A 23,069-nucleotide genomic window follows, 5' to 3' on the forward strand; every position below is an offset into this window, starting at 1 on the left:
CACTTTTGAAGCTCAGAAATTTCCAAGACTTTTTTCAAGAAAATTTCTGGCAATAATCTCAAAACATAAGTTATTTCTAACAAGTTTTCAGCTTTAGAAACTCAGATTTTTTTCTTTTAGTAAATTTGTAAGATTAAACTAAACATTTCTAATTTTGTTCTAGCAAATTTTCAACTTTATGAAAAATTTCACCAGCAATTTTTCTACTTTTTTCCTTCCAAAAGATTTCTGAATATCTAAATTTCTCATTTTTTTCTAGCAATTTTCAACTTTTCAAGCTCAGAAATTTCCAGGTTTTTTCTAGAAAATTTCAGAGATTAGGTAAATCTCAAAATTTCTGAGTTTTTGGTGTAATTTTTTCTTTCCGTCTGCAACGGCCCCAACACGCCGTCGTTCTTCTTCACCTCCTTCCGAACGAAGAAGGGAAGTTTTTTTTTTAAACACCTCAGAAAAACATCCAGAAAGTTTAATACAGCATGAAAACCTGAAACTAAAGAAAGGCCAAGAGAAGCTTTACAGTAAAACAGAAGCTGAAATCAAACATGCACGTACAAAAACTGGAAAAGAAAATAGTTGTGGCACCCTTTTACCTTCATGTTTTGTTGTTTTTCTGTCTGCTATTTATAATCTGCACAGAAGCAGAGAAAGTCCTAACACTGAACTCCGTCACCAACGAGCGAAAGTGTCGGACAGATCAACTGTCCTCCATCGGAGGGGGAAACACAGCCCAGCTGCTTCTTTGTTTTTGTTTTTTCCTTTTTCATTCCCATTTGTCGCTCTGGGAAACCTCTGCGGCAGGAGGCCTGTGGCAGGAGGTCGGCGGGGTCGGAGCGCCGCCGTGAGCTGCGGTCGGAGATGCTGCCGTCCGGCCGTCAGAAGTAAAGCGCCGGTTCGCTGCTGTAGTCGGACAGGGAGGAGCTGTCTGCCGGAGTCAGCTGGACACAAAACGACGTTAAACACCGTTACATGAGGTCAAAGGTCACAGCTGGACTCAACTTCTCCTCATGTTTATTGGAGAAAACCAGAGATTTTAGGTCAGAACTCACTAGAATTTGCTCAAAATTTCACTTAGAGTAGGAAATAAATTGTGATTAATCGATAATTGAAATAATCATCTATTAACTGAAATAATCGTCTATTAACTTATTAATAGAATAATCGCTAACTGGAATCGATTAATCGCTAACTGTAGTATACAGACTCAAAAATGATCACTTGGTGAAAAAACAACATATTCAAAGCAGTAATTAAGCCAAAACTATACAAATACGTAAACATTTTGTTCAAATTTACCACATGAATGCTTCGGTTTTGCATTTAAGGCAATAAAATGTTTATTTTCTTATTTTGAGAAGAAACTGAATTGTTCAATTCTCATGAATTTTTAATATAACAAAGGTTTAAGCGGTTAAATGAAAATGTGTAGCATTAAAAAAATCAAATTAATCGATTAATCGTTTATTTCTTATTTTGATAACTTGGGTCAAATATCATCATAAATGCAAAATCTACATATTTTATTAAAGCTTTACCTTAATTACATCTCTCAATAAGTTGTTTTGTTTCACCAAATTGACTTTTTTGAGTCTGTATGCTCCAGTTAACGATTAATCAGTTACTAAATTAGTGGACAGCTACTTCAATAATTGATTAATCACGATTAATTTGACGAATCAGTTCAATCCTACATCAAAATCACTGCTATACAAGCATCTAGTTTCAAGATTTTGTTGCATATAAGGTGGAAAAATGTTTAAAATGATTGATTAAGATCTTATTCTATTTCCACCATAGTATTTTGACATTTTAAACTTATTCACCATCATTATTAACAAAAAAAAAACAATATGTGAGGCTGGAAAACATCTCAGATCCAAACAGTTTTCCTTTCAGCGTTTCTTGGCTCTTACCATGACCTCCTCTGTGACCTGCGGCGAAGTGGGTTCTTCCTGGTAAACTTTGTCTTCTTGTTTGTTTTCCTGCCAGGTGTTAAAGTCCACAGAGTGCTTGGGAATGTAGCTGGAAAGGTCTGAAAACAATTAGGAAAACACATTATTATTTAATTTATTCAACATTTATTCTGTAGTGTTGTTATCCACATAATAATGAAAAAAAAATTGCTTGCTGAACTGAAACCAAATGTAGTTACAGGTTTTCTCCAGTAGGGGGCTCTGGGATCCAACTAATAAATCAGATCTGGTTTGATTTCAGGTTTTACTGCATATTTTCTTTAACTTTTCTACATAAAATGCAACCTAAAATCTTTATATATAACTTAAGATAGTTTTTAGCTCAGGATTGTTCATATCATTTCATATTCTTAACACTTTGTGTGAGAAATTCCCATTTTACCAAACAACAAAAGGTTTCTTTTTATAAGAAAATTGGTAAAAAGGAGAAAATTCCACCTCATGGAGATAAAACTATTTAGAAATTGTATTTTATTAAGTGTCACCACTTCAAATAATAAAGTGTATGGAACTGATCCCACTGTTTCCGCACACCTCACTACTGTCTCATTGTTTTCATTCGATTCCCTGCAGAAGAATTGGTGAAACTTGATTTTTTAAAGATTTTGACAAGCAACTAAAGACTTAAATATATATTTTATATGGACTGTAGGTGACAAACACAAAGTAATTCAGAATTGTCCAATGGAAGGAGGAGGATGCCTGATTGTTAATGTTTTCATACAATTGGTAATCTGAAAAGTGTGGAGTGCTTATTATGTTTTAGTTCATGTTCAGTTAGAATGGACAGAAGGTGTCTGTGAGCATCTATTTTCAAATCTAGCTACAGAAAGTAAGTCTGGACTTTGACTAGGTCTGAATTGTTCTGTTGGTTTGGTTTTACAGTTTGGTTTTGTTTTGCTTTCATGTCGGGTCTCACCGTTTCCGTTTTCGGAGTGGACCGGCGAGCCGACCAGGCCGGGTCGAGGGATGTGGAAACGTCCCACCATGCTGGGCTGCTCGTCCGCTGGCGTCCCGTCCCGCTTGTCGTCCTCGTCCTCCTCGCCGCTGTCCCACACGCTGCTCTCTGACGGATACTCGTAGGTGCTCTGGAGGCTCGACTCGTTGAACGAGATCTTCAGCTGCGAAGAGACGCAGGAAAATATAAACTTTATTTCTTTATGTCCGTCATAAACCTTATCAACAAAAGTAAAAAATGTTCTGTGTCGTGTTGACGGCTTCCGGGACACAGATCAACAACAACTGCCATAAATCAAATGTAAATAAATCATTTTCTTTAATTCATACATTTTATCTTTATTATTGTTGCATCATTATTACTATACTTTTATTTGACTGAATCTTTTTTTTTTAATTTTCATTACATTTTAGATTTTTTTACTATTGCATTTATTTTACTACCATACTTTTTATGTGACTGAACCATTTTTATATCTTTATATCTTTATTTTTAGTCTATTTTTGTCACATTTTTACTTCCATATTTTTATAGTTATTGTTTTTATTTTTATTTATTCCATTACTTTACTTGTATATTTCTAAGCTGATAGTAGGAACTCTTTATTAGTAATTAATGACCTCCTGTTTCCCTGGAGTTTAAACATGATGCGACACAGAGGCCCATCTCTTCAAAATGGGAAAGATAACAACCTGCTATCTAATTAAGGCATATCAACAATAACTACTAGCTTAAACTTAAACAAAGCAATAATTAAAACATTTAAAGCAAATAAAACTCTGGATGTGGGAACCAAGTTAGATGCTTAAGATGGAAAACAACATTTTAAAGAAATAAACTGTAAAATAAAATACTTTTCAGTGACAGATTATGCGTTTTGACTCTGAATGGTGTCAAAGAGTCGAAGGTGTTGACGTTATTGTTGGTTTGTTGCCGTGTGATGCAGATTAGGACAGATTTAGATCAGGGATAGAGTTGGGCAGCCCCAGTTTAACCCACTGCTCTCTATGTTTGCATTGTTTTATTTCTGGTTGCCATGGCAGTACAAGAGCAGGAAGTGAAACAGTGTAGCTCGCATGTGGCCCATATGTATCAATAGCACCTTTTATTTTAAACCAGTTGTGGTCATTATGGGACTCTACAAAAGTAAAGTCTTAAACTGGTTTTGAAACCAGCTTCGGTGTCCATTTTTACCCCACTTCCTGCTCATGAATTTACATTTTTCAATTCAACAATATTTCGTTTATCCTAAAGTGAAATTAAATGATTCATAGCTCAATAACCAGGCAGCAGAGACATTAGCGACTATCCTGGATAACAACATGAGTTGCTAGCATAGCAATGCTAATCCACTTCCTTTGCTTTTGCTGTTTCTCTTTGAATCTGTTTGGCTGTACAGTTAGACTATGAAGTCGGGAATAGATCTCTACATCCTTTTCAACTCCTCTGTGGTTCAAGTATTATTCCAACTTTTGAGATGCTAACTAGATGCTACCAGTTGTAAAAACACACTTTGTTACGGTTATGCATCTTGGTGTCATAAAGTAGAAAAAAGACCAAAAATCCTTCCAGCTGTACAGTATTCAGAACCAGAGCTAATAGAGAATCACATCCAGGTTGAGTACTTTTAAGTAAAATTCCACTTGCTTTAAATAAATAAATAGTAATTACATTTAAAAAGCAGCTCCATTTTAGCTTCAGTCAATAAAACAAGGTCGGTAACAGCAATTTAAGTTAATATTGAGCTGCTTTTTAGCCTTTTCCTGTTCCGCTGCTAACAGTCGCGGTTAGCCTTCTCAGGGCTAGCATTCCGTTACCATAGCTACCTGAACAAGAACATTCCCAAAATAAAATGTCAGGACCTTAACCACCCGAGTAAATACCAACTTTACCTTTACAGTTATCGTTGAGATTTTAAATAGGTGAAAATGGGCAGTTAAAGTCTTAAACAAAATCTTTAACATCGCTTTAAAAGTCTTCGTGCTTCGACGCCATTTTAAAAAATGGATGGCCAACTCAAGACTTTCCCAGAGACAACAGACGGCGTGTTTAACCCACTGAGATCTCTGTCTGGAGGAGCTGTTGTTCAGGCCGGATTACACGGCTCGTCTCGCCTGAATCAGCGGCCGAGACCCGCCAAACAGACGCTTCTTACGGCGCCAGCCTGGAGACAAGCGGGCCCAGACACGGAGCTCCCGCAACGAAGCCACCTGGCCCGCTGAAGCGACGCCAACCTGCGGATACCGAGGCAGCCAGCGCCGGTGGGAAGGGACCGACCGGTGGTTCTGCAGCGTCAGCAGATGATAGAGACTGAGTAATCATGCAGCAATAAGGAAGTGACAGCCTGTCAAGTCATAAAGTGAAAAGACTCGAAGTATCAAACTCTGCTTTGGAAAAAAGAAAAAGAAAAGTTGTAGATTTCCGCCAAACAAAAGTCAGAAATTTTGAGATTCGCCTTAGAAATTTTCCAGGAAAAATTGTGGAAATTTCAGAGTTTCAAAATTTGAGAATTTGCTTTAAAAAACTCCAAGAATAATAAAAATATTATTTTTTTATTCATTTACAGTTCAAAATGTAATTTATTGTTGCATTATCTGAAAGTGGATCCATCCATCCATCCATCCATCCATCCATCCATCCATCCACATTATAAAGTTGTTTGCAGTCATTTTGTTTCCTTCCTCGTCTATCACTGACTCGGGCCTCTAAAATCAGAACGGTCCGGTCAAAGCTCGACAGGAAATTGCAGATAGGAAATCAGAAAACATTTTATAACGACTATAAAATAAAAGGAGCGCAACTGAATGTTGCTGAAACCAAACTCCAGTTTATCCCCCGTGTTTCTGAGCCTGAATGTCTCTTTAAGTGAGGTAAGAGTTTTTCTGCTTCATAATCACAACCACAAAAAAAGAAAAAAAAATTTACACCAAGATCCATTTTTAACCAGTGAAGAGCGCAGTTCCTCTTTAGCGGGCGGTTATAGCTCAAGTCGACTCAAAAAGCCCCTCATAGTTTATAAAAAGCCACTTTCAACATGTTCTGACCGCTTGTAGGCGTCACAAACGCGAAACGCTTTTATTTCTTCCTCTGCTGTTGCCATGGAGATCGAACCTTTGCTCTGCGGTGTCCACAGATACGTTTCCTGTTCTAAAAACACAAGGGAATTAGCTCAGGTGTTAAGATTATCGGGCCAGAAAGCTGACCAATCAGAGGAGCCACTCCACATATTTATAATCCCGTAAAGCCTGTGCAGGAGTGCCAAGGTGCAAAGGTCATTCAGGAGAAGATGAGGCTGCATCACCTGCAGCCTGACCTACATTTGATACCGAAGGAGCTAAATGGTCAAAGTAGCTTCATTTATCATGATTAACCTGGTTAATAACTTTGTCATATTTCACATCCTGGGAGTAATTGTAAGACGGAAGAAAAATGCTGAGTCGAATCAAATAAAAAATCTGAAAAGTGTGGCGTGCATTTGTACTTTCCTAGGACACTCCTTAATAAAATCCAGTGCAAAACAAAACTGAACTTTCTGTCCTACATGCTACGTGTTAACAAGAGTTAGCAATTATCTGAGTAATTGTTAATTAAATGAGTAATCATTGATTTGAGTGTATATATGGATGATGTCATAGGCAAAATCCCACCGCCGTCTCCCGCTGGAGGGCAAAAAGCTTCAAACAAACCATCATTGGTTTTAGCTGTTAAGTTGTCAATATAAAGCGCTAAGTCTTATATGTACACCTGAAATAAGAAAGAAATTGAGATGCAGTGCTTTGCTACTATGATAACTAGATAACAAGGTCAGGAAAAAGTTTAAATTAAGAAAAAAATACCAAGGGAGAGGGAAGTAGGTCAGCTATGCTAGCTTGACTATGACAACCATAACATGTAGATGGGCTGTGGAATTCAGTGTCTCTCAGTTCAGTTAAAAAAAATGTAAAAACTGACCTGAACACCAACTCTGACATCATCAGTAGAGCAGGTGTTTATATTAGCTAATCAACCACCTCAGTGTTAGCTCTGCTAATAGCAGGGGTAGCTAATCCACCACAGCGATCACTTATTAATAATCGCAAAATAAACATCAAGCCTGAAAACATAAAACTGTAACGGACTGAATGTTCTGTTCTCTGTGTGGGAAACGTTTGAGTGTTTCTTGGTGTTGAATCCTGAAACATAAAATGGGCTGTTGTCAGTTTCTATGGCAACAAGTTTGTGTGTAGCGTAGTTGACAAAGAGGGAGAAAAAAGTGGTTTTGAGTTGCTCTTTAATGTTTTTCTGCCTTATCTGGAAGTTAACACAGAAAGTTTCCTTTGCGGTGGCGCACTGCACTAAATGAAAAACACCAACAGCTCCAGGTTTTATTTAGTTAACAGAGTCGTCGTACAGCAGCAGCGCAGCGATGGGTAGCAGGTAAAATAATCGTCCTTTTGCCCTCCAGTGTTGAGAACATGACCCAAATTTCTGGATGTAAACAATAACATCCAACAGCTCCATATGGCATCATGTATAATCATTCAATCTGACTGATATGAGCGCATTTACGTGTTAGCAACTGGCAACAAATATAGTTATTATAGATTTTTTCCACCCAATTAGAGTATTCTGCTGCTTTGTGCTGGTCTACCAATTAAAATGACAATAAAATCCAGATATTTATATTCTATGTGCTCAAAGTGACAAAAGTCACAAATTATTCAAAATTCCCTTTGAAAAAACTTTGTAAAATGTGTCAGCTTCCAGGATATTGACTCATTTCAGCCACTTGAGGAAACAAAGACTTTCTCTGCTAGAGCGGCATTGTTGCTCCGTCTCTGGCTGCCAAAGCCGAGGCCCCATCAATAAATCAGGCTGGACTCGCTTCCTCTTTCACAGTCTTTCACTTTTCTTTTGCTCTGCCCTCGCTGCTCTGCCTCCAAGTCAGTGCGCCAAAACAAAGACGGGATTTTTAACTCTTCACGAGGTCCAGATATTTGTTTTGATGCTGAAAGCCGCTGCAACCAAGGCAGGAGTGGTTTGTCCTCTTTCCTGAGGGCAAATGAAGCGGAGGAAAAAAAAAGGTCCACCAGCAGATTTAGGAACGCTGTCATTCTGGTTCACCACACGGTGCAGAAACAGGAAGCCGCGGCATCAGGGACGGCCTTCGTTTTATATTTACCAGAAAACCCACAATGCACTGCAGGGTGAAGCTTTAATGCACAACTTTAGGCTGAACTACTGCAAAGATTTGGTTGAGAACAACAATCTGACACACAGAGATACTGACAACAGCCACAAAAATGCTGCTGTTACTCCTCCAGACCTGTAGGTGGTGCTAAACAAAAAGCCTCAAGACCAAGTTAGTGGTAAAGAAATACATTTAAAAATAAATGTACAATTATGCGCTAACGTGAAAAAATGCGGGGACCTGTTGATTTTGCATTAATTTCCATAATTGAAAGAATTTTTTTTTAAAAGGCAGAATTTTGGGTAAATATAAATCAAAATGGAGAGATTAACGTCAGAAATCAGAAAAAAGTCAGAATTCTGCAAAAAAAGTCAATCTGTGGAAAAAAAGTTCAAAATTCAGTGAAGAAAAAGTCAGAATTCTAAGATAAAGTTAGAATCTTGAGGAAAAAGTCTGAATTCTGCGAAAAACAGTAAAAATTCTGCGAAAAAAAAGTGCTTGTTTCGCAGAATCCTTTTTTTCCAGTGGCACTAATCCTCTTCCATAGATACTGTACTTTTGTATGGTTGCACCAATAAATAGGCTCACAATTTCTTAATTATAAGAGATCGGTGATCGATTGACATTTACATGAAAAAATGATCTCATTTACCTCTGGAATATATTCAGCAGCTGCTCAGACAAAAGAAAAAATGGCATCAGGCATTTTGGAGAAACTGCAGTTGGTTCACCTCTAGTTTTCTTAATATTTCTCCATCTTTACCAGAGTTTGCATTTCATAGGATCTTTTTCACACTAGAACTTCACATCATCTAAAAATTTTTAGCTTCCTTTAGTTTTCCCCAGTTGAAATGAAAAAGCGCAGACAGAGGACAGAAAGACGGAGTGAAAGCTGTGGAGGAGATTATGTCTCCATCAGTGTCCTGATGAGCGGCTGCCAGGAATTTCTTTCCAGGCCAAGCGGCATGAATGTCCCCGTTTGGTGGAGCGTGCTTCCTGCACAGAGCTCCGACTGCGCCTGAAGTTTAACAACCTCACTGAAGCTGCGCCACAGTCAAACCGCCGCAGCGCATTGAAGGCGCTGCAGCTGCAGATTTCTCAGAGTTAAACCGAATCTCTGGATCCGTTTCCACCAGCAGAGCGTCCAGGCTGAGCAGGTGCCTGATTAGAGCTAATCTCCAGCAGGCGGATAATATTAGACCATGATGATCAGGCTGCAGAGCGTCAGCTGCATCACAGCCTCAAGGCAAAGCTGCATGCTGCAGCGGCGCAGCGTCAACCTGAGCAACAGGCAACGCGCTCGAAAATCTGCTTGTTTTTTCTAGAAAATTTCTGAAATTAATCTCAAAATTTATTTTTTTCCTCAACTTTTCAACTATGGTAGCTCAGGAATTACCATATGTTTTCTAGAAATCCAAAAATTTCAGAATTTTTTTCTTGCAGATTTCTTATTTTTGGAGCTCAAAGTTTCCTTCATCTCAAAATGCATCACAAACTCAAACACACAGCCAGTTAGTTTTTAGTTTGTTTTGTTTATAAAACCACTGAGGTGACTGAACGACTCCACCCTGGAGGAGCGGATCAAACAAACAGCTGAAACTTCTGACCACCAAATGGAGTCAATATTCCAGTTCAGTGTAAATGTTTCTGTTTCATGTGATTTTAAATCTCAGATTCGTTTCTATCAAACCAACGTAGGCGGACGCTGCTGGAAGCGTGTTTACTCTGTCGGTGTGACTCAGGGAGATAATAGTTCGCCCTTTAGCCTCCTGTGAGTGAGTGTGTGCCTGGCTCCAGCGTTGGATTATCCCTGATAAGAGCCAGAATAAAAAGCAGGTGGATTTCTGAGAACGTTCCTGCAGGTGAACCAGGTGTGTAAGGCGACACTGGCAGGGTGGAGATCCAAACCAATCAGACGGTCCACTCCCAACACACACAACCACCATTCATTGTTGGTGCGTTTAATGGCAGACTGAAAAAGTTGGAGGTTTAGGTGTGTCTGCAAAAGTCACAATGGAGACAAAAGGAAGGTCAGAATGACAGGATGAACGGTGGGAAAGTCATCCTGAGGAGAGAAACCAACTGGATGTCAGTCCTGATGGGAAACACAGGAGAGGAACCAGGAAGAGCTTAAAGACAAACTGGTGACGGTTTAATCTGCAACACCAACAAGTCACAGGCAGCAGAGAAATAAAACTGGTTACAGTTTGTTTACTGGCCACTTTAATTCATTTTAGACCATTTAGAAATATAACAAAGGTTTCCTATGTGTTTATCACAATATGATGTTAATAAATCAGTCATTAAATATGGATGGATGGATGGATGGATGGATGGATGGATGGATGGATGGATGGATGGATGGATGGATGGATGAATGGATGGCTTTTCTTTTTTTTATGTAACTGTACTGCATACTATAATTTTAAGTGGTTAAATAAAAAATCTGCAGAACATGCCAAATTTTATTAATTTTTTTAAAATTAATATTAATCTTAATCGATAGAATACTCGATTACTCAATTAACTGTTAGCTGTCGCTTTGTTTTGGGACAGTAAGTCATATTTCTAAGCTTTCTACTCTATTATAAACGCTTGTCGTTTTAAAATGATAAATTACAGAAACCTGCAGCAACCGCACTGACGTCAAAACACGTCTAGTAGAGAGAGAGAGAGAGAGAGAGAGAGAAGGAGAGACAGAAAGAGACAGAGAAAGAGAGAGACAGAAAGAGAGAGAGAGAGAAGGAGAGACAGAGAGAAAGAGAAAGAGAGAGAGAGAAAGACAAAGAGAGGGAGAGAGAGAGAAAGAGAGAGAAAGACAAAGAGAGGGAGAGAGAGAGAAAGAGAGAGAGAGTCCTTCTTATCCTGGAATCCTAATGACGGGATAGAATGGCCGCCGCTGGCGTTGCCATGGTGACAGGCGCCATGGATATGAGACGGAGGGAAACGATAGAGAGGAAGAAAAGAGAGGAAGAGGAGAGAGCTGAAACAAACGAGCAGAGGTTTGGGCGAAGCAAACAGGAAAAAAACAAACAACCCGGAACCGCCGAAGACAAAAACCCGAGGAAGACAGAGCTTTACGCTTTTTGACGTGCTGCTGACGTCACGCCGGGCGCGTGGGACAGCGACACGCGCGCCCGGCGTTTCATGTGGACTCTGCTTCTGCCAGATTATTTGAATGACATTTGCATCCGAGGTACAAAACGTACCACATCAAACCCGCAGCGGAGAAACAGCTGAGTTTGTATTATTTTAAAATCCTTAAAGAAGCTAAAAAAAGGAACAATCCGGGGTAGATGGGTTGAAAGAAACAGAAGAGGTCTCACTCTGATTCTTTTTTAAATAATAAAACCCGCAACGTCTGCTGGCGTCCGCTTCAGCTCCTTACTCCTAAACACACACACTCTGAATTAAACATGACGATGATAGTGGGGCTTTACTGGCTGAATCCTAATTACACCGACTCTGCTGGCTGCAGCCCCAGGGCCGTGTGGGAAAACTAGCATTCACACACACACATTTACATGTTTCGGTGTGAGCCACAGAGTGTGTGTCATAGTTAAAGAGAACGACACGTAAGTCTCTCTTATTTGAAAACCAAATCTACCCCACAACCTGAGAAAAATAGAAATAGAAGCAGCACTTCTCAGACGTGAGAGTCATTTATTGTAAATATAGCAAAGTTCATTTATGACGGCGAATATGGTAGATAGAAAAAGTACACTTCCTAGAAAAAACTCAAGAAATGTTAGATTAAAGCTGAAGTACACAACTTTTCCATATTTGTTGAAACTGTCACACAATGATGACAGTATAATATGAGACACATAATCTGTGAAAGGATCCATCTCCCCCCTGAGCTACTATTGCTATCTGAAGAAATAGCAATGTGGCCACTGCTCCAACCAAAAACAACCAATCAGAGCCAAGAGGAGGGTCTTAGTGCTGTCAGTCAATAGCTGCTAAATGTGCTACCGGCAGTGAAACAACTTACCTACAAGAAAACCATTTAACAGCCGTCATTGACAGCCACGCTAACTAGCCTTAGCATTCACAAAAAGCTATGCTAGATGCAGCGTAGCCACAGTGGGGAGGATGAGCTAACACTCGCCTTCTGGCTTTGATTGATTGTTCCTAATTAGCACTGGGACAAGACAGAAGAGGTAGATTTTTAGCAGATTCTCTCTCATATCATTCTATCACAACGCAACAGTTTCAACAAATCTCAGAAAATATTATAAAAGTTACATACTGAGCTTTATCTCAGAAAACTCGGAAATGTCTGAGTTCAAAACGGTGAAAATTTGAGCGGAAAAAAACTACATTTTTAGATTATTCTCAGAAAACAACTTGGGAATTTTTGAGTTTTAAAGTGAAAATTTTCGACTTTTGAAACTCAGAAATTGTTGAAAAATTAATTTTTTTTTACTTTATTCACTCATAAAATTTTTGTGTTTTTTACCTAGAAAACTTCTGAACTTAATCTCAAAATTTCCAAGTTCCCCCTGATGTTTTAGTTGGAAACTCAAACACTGGATTTTACCGATCCGTGAACGCACCATGCTAGCTCTGTTGTTAGTCACACTAACAACAGAGCTCGTTGAGACAAAAATCAAAGTTTCCATCGTTTGAAATCAAAAGGAGAAAAACAGAAATGTAAATCCATTTTCATTTCTCTTCTTTTTTGTTGTTTCCTTCAGTGGTTCTTGGAGCAGCGCCACCACAGGTGAGGAGGGGAACTGGTTGTTCAAAGTATTTGGTTGGTTTGACTCAGTGCAGTGTGAACAGCAGCAGCTGAAAAAGTAACCAATGTTTCAATTCGACTCCAGTCTACCAAACTATCTAAAACATTATTTGCACACCAGAGGAGAGAATATATTTGGCATTAACAACCTCACACCAGCTGTGAAACGTCATGGTTTGGAGAAAAATCCACCATGAATTCAACCGTTAATCAGACAGTGTTGGATCCTGAACTGATAAACTGGAAACCTTACCGTCTTAGAAGGTTAAACTATAACTCAAATACACCAATAAATCCGTTATCTCAATAAACTTTACGGAAGGTGGGATGATCGGAAAGGGATTTAAATAGCAGTCCACCAGATCAATAATGACGACACACGTCTTCATAATCCGTTTACGCGACTCCGGTTCTGACTCTGAAAGGACAAGGAGGCGCGGTGGCAGGTTTCAGGAAGCGTAAGGGAGGAGAGAGCAGAGATGGGGAATGTCTGCCGGGCGGTAAATAATTAAACACAATGGACTTTCTCACCTGTAGCCCAGACGCACAATGTAAATGTAGGAGCGTGCCCTTTCATTGGCCTTCCTGTGTTACAGGGAGCTCTTAACCATTCGGGGTATATTTAAACCTCCAGGATGGATGAAAAGCAAAGCAAAAATCCATAAACTGCATCTAAAATTCAGGAAAATGCAAGTATGACTGATAAAACAGGAAGAGGAATGGTCTGAATGCCTTCTGGCCTGTTTTTCTACCAACACTTCACAGATTTGGTGGCAGCTGAAGCACATCTCCACTCAAAGCTGTGCTTTAGTGTAACGTTTCAAAAACAAACCGCATCAAGGTCCTCCTGGAACCGGGCCGAGGTGGTGGGAAGTCTGGATTCCTCGATTCCCTGGAGAACAACTTCGACTAAAGCAAACCTGAAACCACATTTCCAAGGATCCCAAAGTGTCTTGTGGTTGGTCACTTCCTTGACAGCTGGAGGTTTCAGTCCAACTCAAACAGCCTCCCTGTACCGAGAACATGTGGATGGCTTTTCTGCTTAAAAAATAATCCTTACTTCACATCTAATGCCAGAAATCATTGGGAAACTCAGTGCCAGAGAACCAACAGATGGTAACTAATGACTCCTGAAGCCATTTTAATGTGGAGTAAAAGACAACTGGCCTGTTGAACAATCAACAATAAAGCCAATTTGCTTTATAAAAGGTTTGAAAAACTGGACAGTGTTGAAGTCAAACCACTCAATCCAAGGTTTGGTTTAGACCGAAGCCAGGAGAGAAGAAAAACCAAGACAGGGCGATAAATCGTTTATCGATTCATCAAATACTTGGTTTTTAAGATTCAGTTTTTGGAAAATCTGGATTTTTCTTCACCAATGACTCATTGGGTTTCCATAGTTCAGCCATGTCTTCACGCCCAAAGCCGCCATCTTGTTTTACAGCTTCTATTTATCTGGACTTTGAATTCAGGTCAACTCTGTGGTGGAGTATTAGGGCCAAGCTAAGACTTTATTTTTAATTACAAGAATAAAATCATGAGATTAATAGAATGAAGTAGTAATTTTATGTGAACAGCATGAAAAATAAAAAATGAGGAATGTTAAAAATCCTTTGAAGTTATACCTTGGTATAATACTTAATAACTATTAGAAAAACCTACTTTTAATACATCAGCATCAAATTATTATCAGTAGCAGGAACTTGAGGCTATCATACAAATTACTGCATCTGCTTTGAAGGAAGAACTACAGAAACTTAACTTTGTCATTTTAAGATGATTTTCTGGTAAAATGACATCTTTTCTTACCAATGTTATGACTGTGTTCTTGTAATTGAACTCAAAGTTTGGCTCTAACACTCCATTATATAATCAACAGAGGAGATGATTGGAATAGGAAACAATTTAATAATTGATAAAAATTGGATCTCGTATGAAAAACATGGATTTTAGGGAAGCGAGACAAAAATGAATGTTCTGCAGAACAATTGCAGCTCAACAATGGGCAGCGTCAGCAGTAATAATAACTATCTATCAAAAATAACGAGATTATGCCAAACAAATTGACATTTTGCTCCAAATCTTGGTTCAATACGACTGTACTGGGTATTTCTGCACCATCAGAACATCATGACTACAAAAGAACAAAGTGATCTGCAGTAAAAGCAGCTTCCCATAAAGTCACATTTATATGTAGCCCTGTTGTTCGGAGTGTTTACATATCCAAATGCTGCTTTTTGTGTTGTGAGGTTGTCCAGCTGTGAGTCAAATCAAAGAACAACGGCTTGGTTTTCCAAGCGGTTCAGAGACGCTGATCCCAGCGTCTGCATCCAAATGTCGATGTAAAAGAACCGCAGAGTTTGGAAGTTTTGGTCGGAGGTTCGAGGACGAGTTTCGGATCCGTGTGAAGAAGAGCGGCTGCATTTGTTTAACGCCTGAGTCACGTTGAGGTGAATGGGGGGAAAAAAGGTCAAGTTGAAGATGTGGAGAAAGTCAAAATAAATTATTTTTTTATTAATCAAACCCTGAAAAAAACTTTAAGATTATTCATAAAGTTTAAAAATATTTTAAAAAACAGAAAATCTGAGTCACAATTAAAGAAATCTCAACAACTCAAAACGCAAAATAAATGTAACTGGAAGTTTTAGTATTTTTTTTATTGACGTATAAAATTGCCAATCTGACTGAGTTTGACCTATTTTGCAAAGAATGGCCAGAAAACTAAAAACACCAGGGCTGAAATGATTAATCAAGTTAATAATGATTAATCAGATTAATCTATTATTTAAATAATTGTCAACTGATTTAGGAATAAATTAATTGTTAACCGAGTATGCACTCAAAAAGGCCATTTAATTGATTATTGAAATAATAATCAACTAATTCAGTAATTGATTAATCATTAGCTGAAGCATACAGACTCTTAAAAAAGCCACTTGGTGAAAAAAAATAACATATTCAGAGCAGTAATTAAGCCAAAACTGTACTAAAAATGTTTACATTTTGCATTTAAGATTAAAAAAAAAACACCTTCATCTGTAAATGTTTTAGCCAAAACTCCTAAAGTGGTGTAGCGTTAGCATCATTTGGTTCAAATTCACTAAAGGAATGATACAGTTTTGGATTTTTGGGATATAAAATGTTGCTCTTATTTAAAAGAAAAGCTTTATTTCATTGTTTATTTGCATATTTTGATGCATTTCTAATGTCTAGAAAGGTTTACGTGGTCAAATAAAAAAATCTGTAGAATGTCTAATTTTTTATATAGTCGATTAATCGATTAATCGTTAACGGAAGTAGAGACTCAAAAAAGGTTATATGGTGAAAAAAATAATGTAACTATTTGTTTATTTGCACTTTTCAGTGTGTTTCTAAAATAACGTAAAAAGGCTTACATGGTTAAATAAAAAATCTGTAGAATGACATTTTTTAAATTTGATTAATCGATTAATCGATGCCACACTTATCAGATTTTTAATTGCAAAACACCTTAAAAGTGAAACAAATTGGCCATCACTCCAAAAACAGTAATCTAAATGAATCAACAGAGCAAAACTCTGGTAAGAGTGACAAAAATCTGGTTCCATCTTCCTTCTCCCGTTATAACCAGCAGTTAGAGGGAAGAGAAACTTCAAAAACAAACTCTGCCGCCTCCACGACTCTCTGCAGCCACATCCATCACTTCCAAGAGGCTCTGCCGTCTTCCATTAAACCGGCAGGAAATCCAGGCTCTCTGCTAAGCGGAAGTCAATCCCAGTCTGTGTTTAACCCAAAAACTCAGAGCGATTTTATGCAAATGGAGGAGTGACGTGGAACAAGAAGCTGCTCTTGACCTACATACTGAAGCTCCGACAGAGGCTTTTCCTCCAAACGGTCCAATGGAAACACCAGGAATCAGGCTGGGAGGAAGGAGAGGAGTCAAGTTTCTGATGGGAACGGGGCTTAAGCCAAGCTCCTCGTTTAAAAAAGTTTTATATATTCAGGGAGAAAAAAATCCTCAAAACCGGGCCAGAACTCTGAGGTGCGGCCGCTCTGGTTTTACACAGAGAGAGAAAAACCTCAGAAATGATCCGGGCCGGGCCCAAACCTCCAGGCTGCTCCGAAACGAGCAAAAACACGACCAGGATGAGCAGAAAGATGCTGCTGCTGCTGCTGAAGCATCTTCAGCTGCAGCAGCATCGATGAAACAGCAAAGAAACCAGACAGAAGGTCACAGAGTGAGAGGCTGGAGATTCACAGGCTGATGGCTTTTAACGGGTCTGATCATCAAAATAGTAAATAAAAAAAGATTTAACTGATGCGCTGATTTAAAAAAATACATCAAAACAGTCAATAAAAATAACATTTAAAAATGTATTTATTTAAAAAAAAAGTTTGGTTGATATAATGATTTAAAAAATTAAACATAATACAAAAATATTTAAATTAAGAAAGAAAAGTTTAGTTCATCTATTTAAAAATTAAAATTAAAAAAGTTATGTTGATGTGTTGATTTAAAAAAAATATAAAAAATACTTAATGTAAAAGTTTGGTTGATTTGTTCACTAAAAAATAAAAATTAAAAGCATAACAAAGTTTTGTTCACATCGACTTAAAGTTAAAGAATTTCATGAAATTTATATAAAATTTTTATTCTTGATTAATTTTAAAAAGTATTCTGCTGATTTGTTGACTTAAATATAAATAAAAAAATAAATATAATAAATAAAAATAATCTAGAAAATATATTAAATTAATTTTTGTAAAAATAATTTGCTGATCTGTTTATTAAAAATGAATAAAAATTAAATAAATAAAAGTACTAAATATAAATAAAATATAAAACAACATATTTTAGTTAAACTTTTTGTGCATCTATTGATTAAAAAAATAAAATCCAAAAATATTTTTTAAAAGGTTTTGTTAGTCAAAGGTACTCACATCTTTTGGACTTTAACAACTTTAACACCTAATACAACCAAAAACTGAAATGAATTTAAAAGGTTTATAGAAACATGGTGGTGGCAGCATCATGCTGTGGTTTTTGAGCAGGAACAGAAAGATAAGGTTAAAGGGGAAACCCAGAAGAATCCTCCGTCCAGCAGCATTTATGTGACTTTAAACTCCTCACAGCTTAAGTTTGAAATGTGAAAACATTCTGCGCGTCTACGGGAAAGACGAGGTTTATGGTGCAACCGCAGCGTCAAATAAAAGCAGACAGGAAACAAAGCTTCACATGCAGCTCTCAATCTGACATCAGCCCTGCAGCGGCTCGCAAAATTAATTAGCAACACTCCCTGATATTTAATTAATCCCAAAAGCACGTGAGTCAGAAACGATTAGCCTGGAGCAGGGAGGAATCAGAGCCGTGATTTTTAAAGAAAAACCTAAATATGCTTCATGATTTAATTAAAAAATATAGAAAAATGCCTCAGGAGTAAACAGGCTGCTCTTTAGGAAGCAGGAAACAGAGATGGGATTGGTCAGTTAACGGAGCCACTTGAAACAGTAACACACACACACACACACACACACACACACACAAGAAACAAAAACAATAAAACAAAAAGAGTAGAAAAGCACAGCGAGTTGCTCTAAACGGCTGTGTAAACACACACTGCTAATCCACTCAGGCATAAAGAGCAGCAGCAAACCCAGAGATTGGACGCAAGAGATTTAGATCAACACACACACACACACACACACACACACACACACACACACACACACACACACACACACACACACACACGCACCTGTCTGTCCAGCTTGGCTGGACAGACAGGTGCAAAACTCCTGTGTGACGTCACACTTCCTAGTTTAGATCAGAGGAAGGTCCAGACTCAGGGAATATAAATACTTTTTCATTCTGCAAAAAGTTAAAAAATCTACTGATTTCCTGTGTTTCCTTCAAGGTCTGATCTGTACGGAAGACCATTAGTGCCACTGAGGAAAAGAAAAAGAATTCTGACTTTAATATCTGTGAGATTGAAGTCAGGAATAAATTTTTTCTTCATAGTTTTGACTTTCTTCTCATAATTCTGGAAAAATAAGTCAGAATTCTTTACATTTCTGAAAAAGTGGGAATTCTGAGGAAAAAAAAGTCAAAATTCTTTATTTGCTTTGAGAAAGTAAGAATTCTGAAAGAGCAAGTCAAGATGCTAAGAAAAAAGTTGCTAAGAACATATTTCAGGATTCCAGAAAATCCTGAAATATGTTCAGAAGAAAAACATAGGTATAACCTTTTTAAAAGGTTATACCTGACAAGTCGAAAATTTGCAAGAAAAAAAAGCAGAACATTTTCGATTTTTTGAAAGATTAACAAAAGTCCAAAATTTTTGATTTAACTCAAAAATTCCTATGTTTTTGTCATTGTTTTATCCTCAAAACGTCTGAGATTAATCTAAAAATTTCTGAGATTTTTAGCAGCAATGTACTCCTCTCTTTTTCTACCCAAAACAGCTCTAATGTAAATATTGATGGTGTTTCTGTTTTGGTAATATTTTGCTTCCCTACATCAGAAAACCAGCGGAGTTCCTCTCACCTTCTTGCCCACCGAGCCGGTCTTGGACAGGCAGGACTTGGCCAGGCTCAGGTATCCTCCGATGACCTGGATCTCCTCCACAGCAGGGTAGCGTTTCTTCAGCAGGCTGCCCAGCTGGGCGTACTGGGGCTGCGGGGGAGTGGACCCCGGCGGGGCCTCAGCCGGAGCCTCCTGCTGGGGCTCCGGTGGGCTCTTCTGGGGTTCCGCCGATCGCTTAGGCACCACGGTGAAGGTGTTGCCCTTTTTCCTCTGCACCATGGGGCTGGGGACCGGGACGCGCTGCGGGGGCTCCACCTCAATGTCGTCAATGTTTGTGACCGGCAGTTTGTCCACGGGGGGTTGCTTCGGAGTTGGAGAGACTGGTGAGGCTGGTGAGGTCACGACCGGTGGAGAGGAAGGAGAAGGAGGTACTTCCGGTTCCTTCTTCTTCTCCACTTTCTCTTCTTTCTTCTTCATTGGGGAGTGGGGGGGTGTTGGCACTCCTGGCAAGGGCGAGGACTTGGTCGGACTTGGTGGTCCGGGGCTGATGGCCGCAGTCGAGTCTTGTAAGTTTCGCTTGGGGACCACCGTGAAGGAGTTCTTGGACTGCAGACGGAGGTTTGCGAGGGCCCGAGCCTGGATGTCCCCGTCTGGGATCTGGTCGATGTCCGGCTTCGGGGAGGGACGGATCTCAAACTCAGACGACGCACGTAAGACCTTCGAAGAGACGGGCAGTGAGGAGGACTCGGCACGGACACGGCGGGTCTCCGGAGAACATGGCACCTTGGGTTTGGGGGGCACCTCCGAGGCCTCCCAGTCGCGCTCCCTGGTGGGCTTGCTTTGCCCTCTGTCTGGCTCGTCTTTGGGGACGACGCCCCCTTCAAACCTCTGCCGGAAGGACGACACAGGCTGGGGTGAGCCCGGGTGGTGCTCCGGCTGTGGCTTTGCTTTGGAAGTCCAAGGAGTCTGGAAGACGGGTGATGTTGGCTGGCTGCTGACGCTCGGACTTGGCCTGGGCTTTGGCACCAGAACTGGCTGTGGCTTGGCCCAATGTCTTGGCCTGGCACTGGCACTACAATCCAGGTCCAGAAGGTTCTCCGTGCTGTGCGACTTCTTCTGAAGCTTCCCGTAGTTGCAGTCGAACTTCTGGAGGATCCGGCTGACCCTGCCTTGGCCCTCCCCGGTGTCTCGGGGGCCATCGGGGTCAGGGCGGCCCAGGGTGCTGAGGTTCTCCTCACTCCGGCTTAGCGTGGTGTCGTAGATGACCACCTCCTTGGCTCTGATCTCCGTCACGGCGCTGCCTCTCCGGTCCAGAAGGTCGTTCAGTGAGCTGTAGGTGTCCACCCCGTTCTGCTGCCAGCTTTTACTCTCTCCGGCCTCCGGGAAATAGTCCGGATCCGACTCTATGATGATGATGTTCTCGGCCCGGATGGTCCGGATCCCGGGGACGCTCCCGTACAGCTCCAGGATGTGCTGGACCGGGCGGGCGGCGTTCTCCCGGTCCTGCCGCTTCCGGCGCTCCTTCTCCAGCTTGATGAACGGGTTCTCCTCCAGCGGACCCAGACTCTCCTGGAGCACCAGGCTCTCCCTCGGTGCCGTCCTCTCCGCTGCCGCCGCTCGGGGCTCTTTGTTGTTGGCGAAATGTTGGCTGGCCGTGGTGATGGTGTAGTTCCGCCCGGACACGCCGCTCGCCCCGCCGTCTCTCCTCGCACTACCACCGCCGTTACCGTTCACATTCCCCGTTACATCCCCGTTGACGTGATGCGACCCCGCAGCGCCGCCGGGGCTCGTCTCCGGGGCCGGGTTCCCCGCGGAAACGCCGCCCTTTGCCTTCCGTCTCTCCAGGATTTCTCGCTTCCAGGCCGGCATCCTCGGACTCTCTTGGCCGGAGTCTTGGCGGAGGACGTGGATGTCTCCCCCGCCGGACATTGTGCGCGTTTGGTGGTGAAGAAAACGGGGGAACTCCGAGGCGGACTCGCCGCGGTCCGGTGCGGCGCTATGAAGGCTGTTATCCGGCTGTGACCGTACCTGCAGCACCGACCAGCGGACACACAAACATCCCTTCCTCCGCCGCTTTTCTCGCTCTCTGCCTGCTTACTGTTTAGCTCCCTTTCTCCTCACATCCCTTGAAAGAGGCCACGCCTCCTCCAGACGCTGATTGGTCGACTGCAGTTAACGACACGCCTACTTCCTGACTATAACCACGCCCCTTTCCATTGTTACCGACGCAAGGAAGAACTGTCCATCAAAACAGTATTAAATTCTATATATATTTTAAATACACTTATCGAGCTAACAGTAAACAAACAGTAATATTTTTTTACAATACATTTTATGTGGAAACCATATAAAATAATTTCATAACAAATATTTATTCTAGACAAAATTTTTATTTCTAAAAAGAAAATGAATGAAGCTTAAAATAGAAAGAAAACAAACAAAAAAATATATTTCTCAAAACTGAGTAAACAGAAAGACATTTCAGTTGAATCAAAAAAGTGAATTGTTTCCACAATAACAGAATATATAGTTATTTAAGAAATCATAATAAATGGAATATTTTTATATGTAACAGAATGAAACTTGAAAGTAGACACAATTATTTAAGAACTTGTTTTCTGAATTATTTTAAAACTCCTTATATGTCTGTATTAATAAACTGGAACATCATTTTTTAAAAAGTGTATTTATTTCAGTATATCATTAAAAACTAGTAGTTACCAACATTTAAAAATGACAAACAAAATGTAATAAAAAAAATACTGTACTAAATATAATTGTTACCTACAACTTTACATATGTCATGTAAAGTTGACATATATAAAGTAGGACAATAAGAATGAACTTCATATGTAAGAATTTAATTAATTATTTAACAATATATTCTTTGACTTATTTTAAAAGTCATTAGGAAGTCGAATATCATTTTAAAAAGTGAGTTTATTTCAGCAATTACATTAAAACTAGAAGAAAAAAAAATAAAAAGAAATGCTAAATTAAAAAAATAAAATGTTTTTAAAGTGTATAATATAGAATACAGATGAATGAATTTCACAAATATTATTTCTATAATGCCATATTATGGCCACAATCACAAGTTGACAGCACTAAGACTGAGCTTATTAAGGTAAAGTTGAGTGGAAGGAAAAACTCACAATAATTAACTAACTTCTAAAGTGCATAATTTGTTAAATATATCCATCATATGTCAAAAGGATATTAAAGCTTTTATTTTATTATTTCATAACTGTTTGTTGACACTTTTCTTTAAGCATCAAAGTCAGTGGGCGGGGCTAAAACGTCTACACACAAACCGATTGGTCAGATATTATTTTTAAAAAGTAATAAATATATTCAATGAATAAAAACATAAATTATATTTTGTGATGAAAACATGCAAAAATATCATTATTTATTTCTTGTTTTTAATAGATATTGAATATAAAATGATGGAAACATAAAAATAAACAAATTAATTTATTAACGTTTATAGGTGTTAGGAAGTGTGTGTGTGTGTGTGTGTGTGTGTGTGTGTGTGTGTGTGTGTGTGTGTGTGTGTGATCCAGTCCAGTGAACAGCTGAGCTGCTCAGTCTGCTGCACATGAATCAGCACTAAGTGGCCGTTCGTGGTGCTACAGCAGATTACTGCTGCTCATCAAATATTCATGCCAAAGCCGTAATTAAACGCAGTCTGACCAAAGAGCGCGACGCAAAAATGATTCAGA

General features: G+C 39.5%; 1 protein-coding gene and 1 long non-coding RNA gene across 2 annotated transcripts; one reads left to right on the forward strand and one right to left on the reverse strand.

The window, feature by feature from the left end:
* Positions 1-441: 441 nt before the first annotated feature.
* Positions 442-21,599, reverse strand: tprn (taperin). The gene is made up of 4 exons (XM_007575831.2): positions 19,366-21,599; positions 2,890-3,091; positions 1,911-2,029; positions 442-935 (listed from the first exon to the last, which is right to left on the reverse strand). The coding sequence occupies exons 1-4, from the start codon at positions 21,271-21,273 to the stop codon at positions 873-875; spliced, it is 2,292 nt and encodes a 763-aa protein (XP_007575893.1). The 5' UTR covers positions 21,274-21,599; the 3' UTR covers positions 442-872.
* On the forward strand, positions 3,459-7,990 carry LOC107833459 (uncharacterized). Its single transcript, XR_001659206.1, has 3 exons — positions 3,459-4,708; positions 7,182-7,183; positions 7,895-7,990. It is a non-coding gene; the product is annotated as an uncharacterized LOC107833459 (long non-coding RNA).
* Positions 21,600-23,069: the final 1,470 nt, after the last annotated feature.

The sequence above is a fragment of the Poecilia formosa genome, unplaced genomic scaffold (genome assembly GCF_000485575.1).
Source record: "Poecilia formosa unplaced genomic scaffold, Poecilia_formosa-5.1.2 Scaffold390, whole genome shotgun sequence".
Taxonomy (NCBI): domain Eukaryota; kingdom Metazoa; phylum Chordata; class Actinopteri; order Cyprinodontiformes; family Poeciliidae; genus Poecilia; species Poecilia formosa.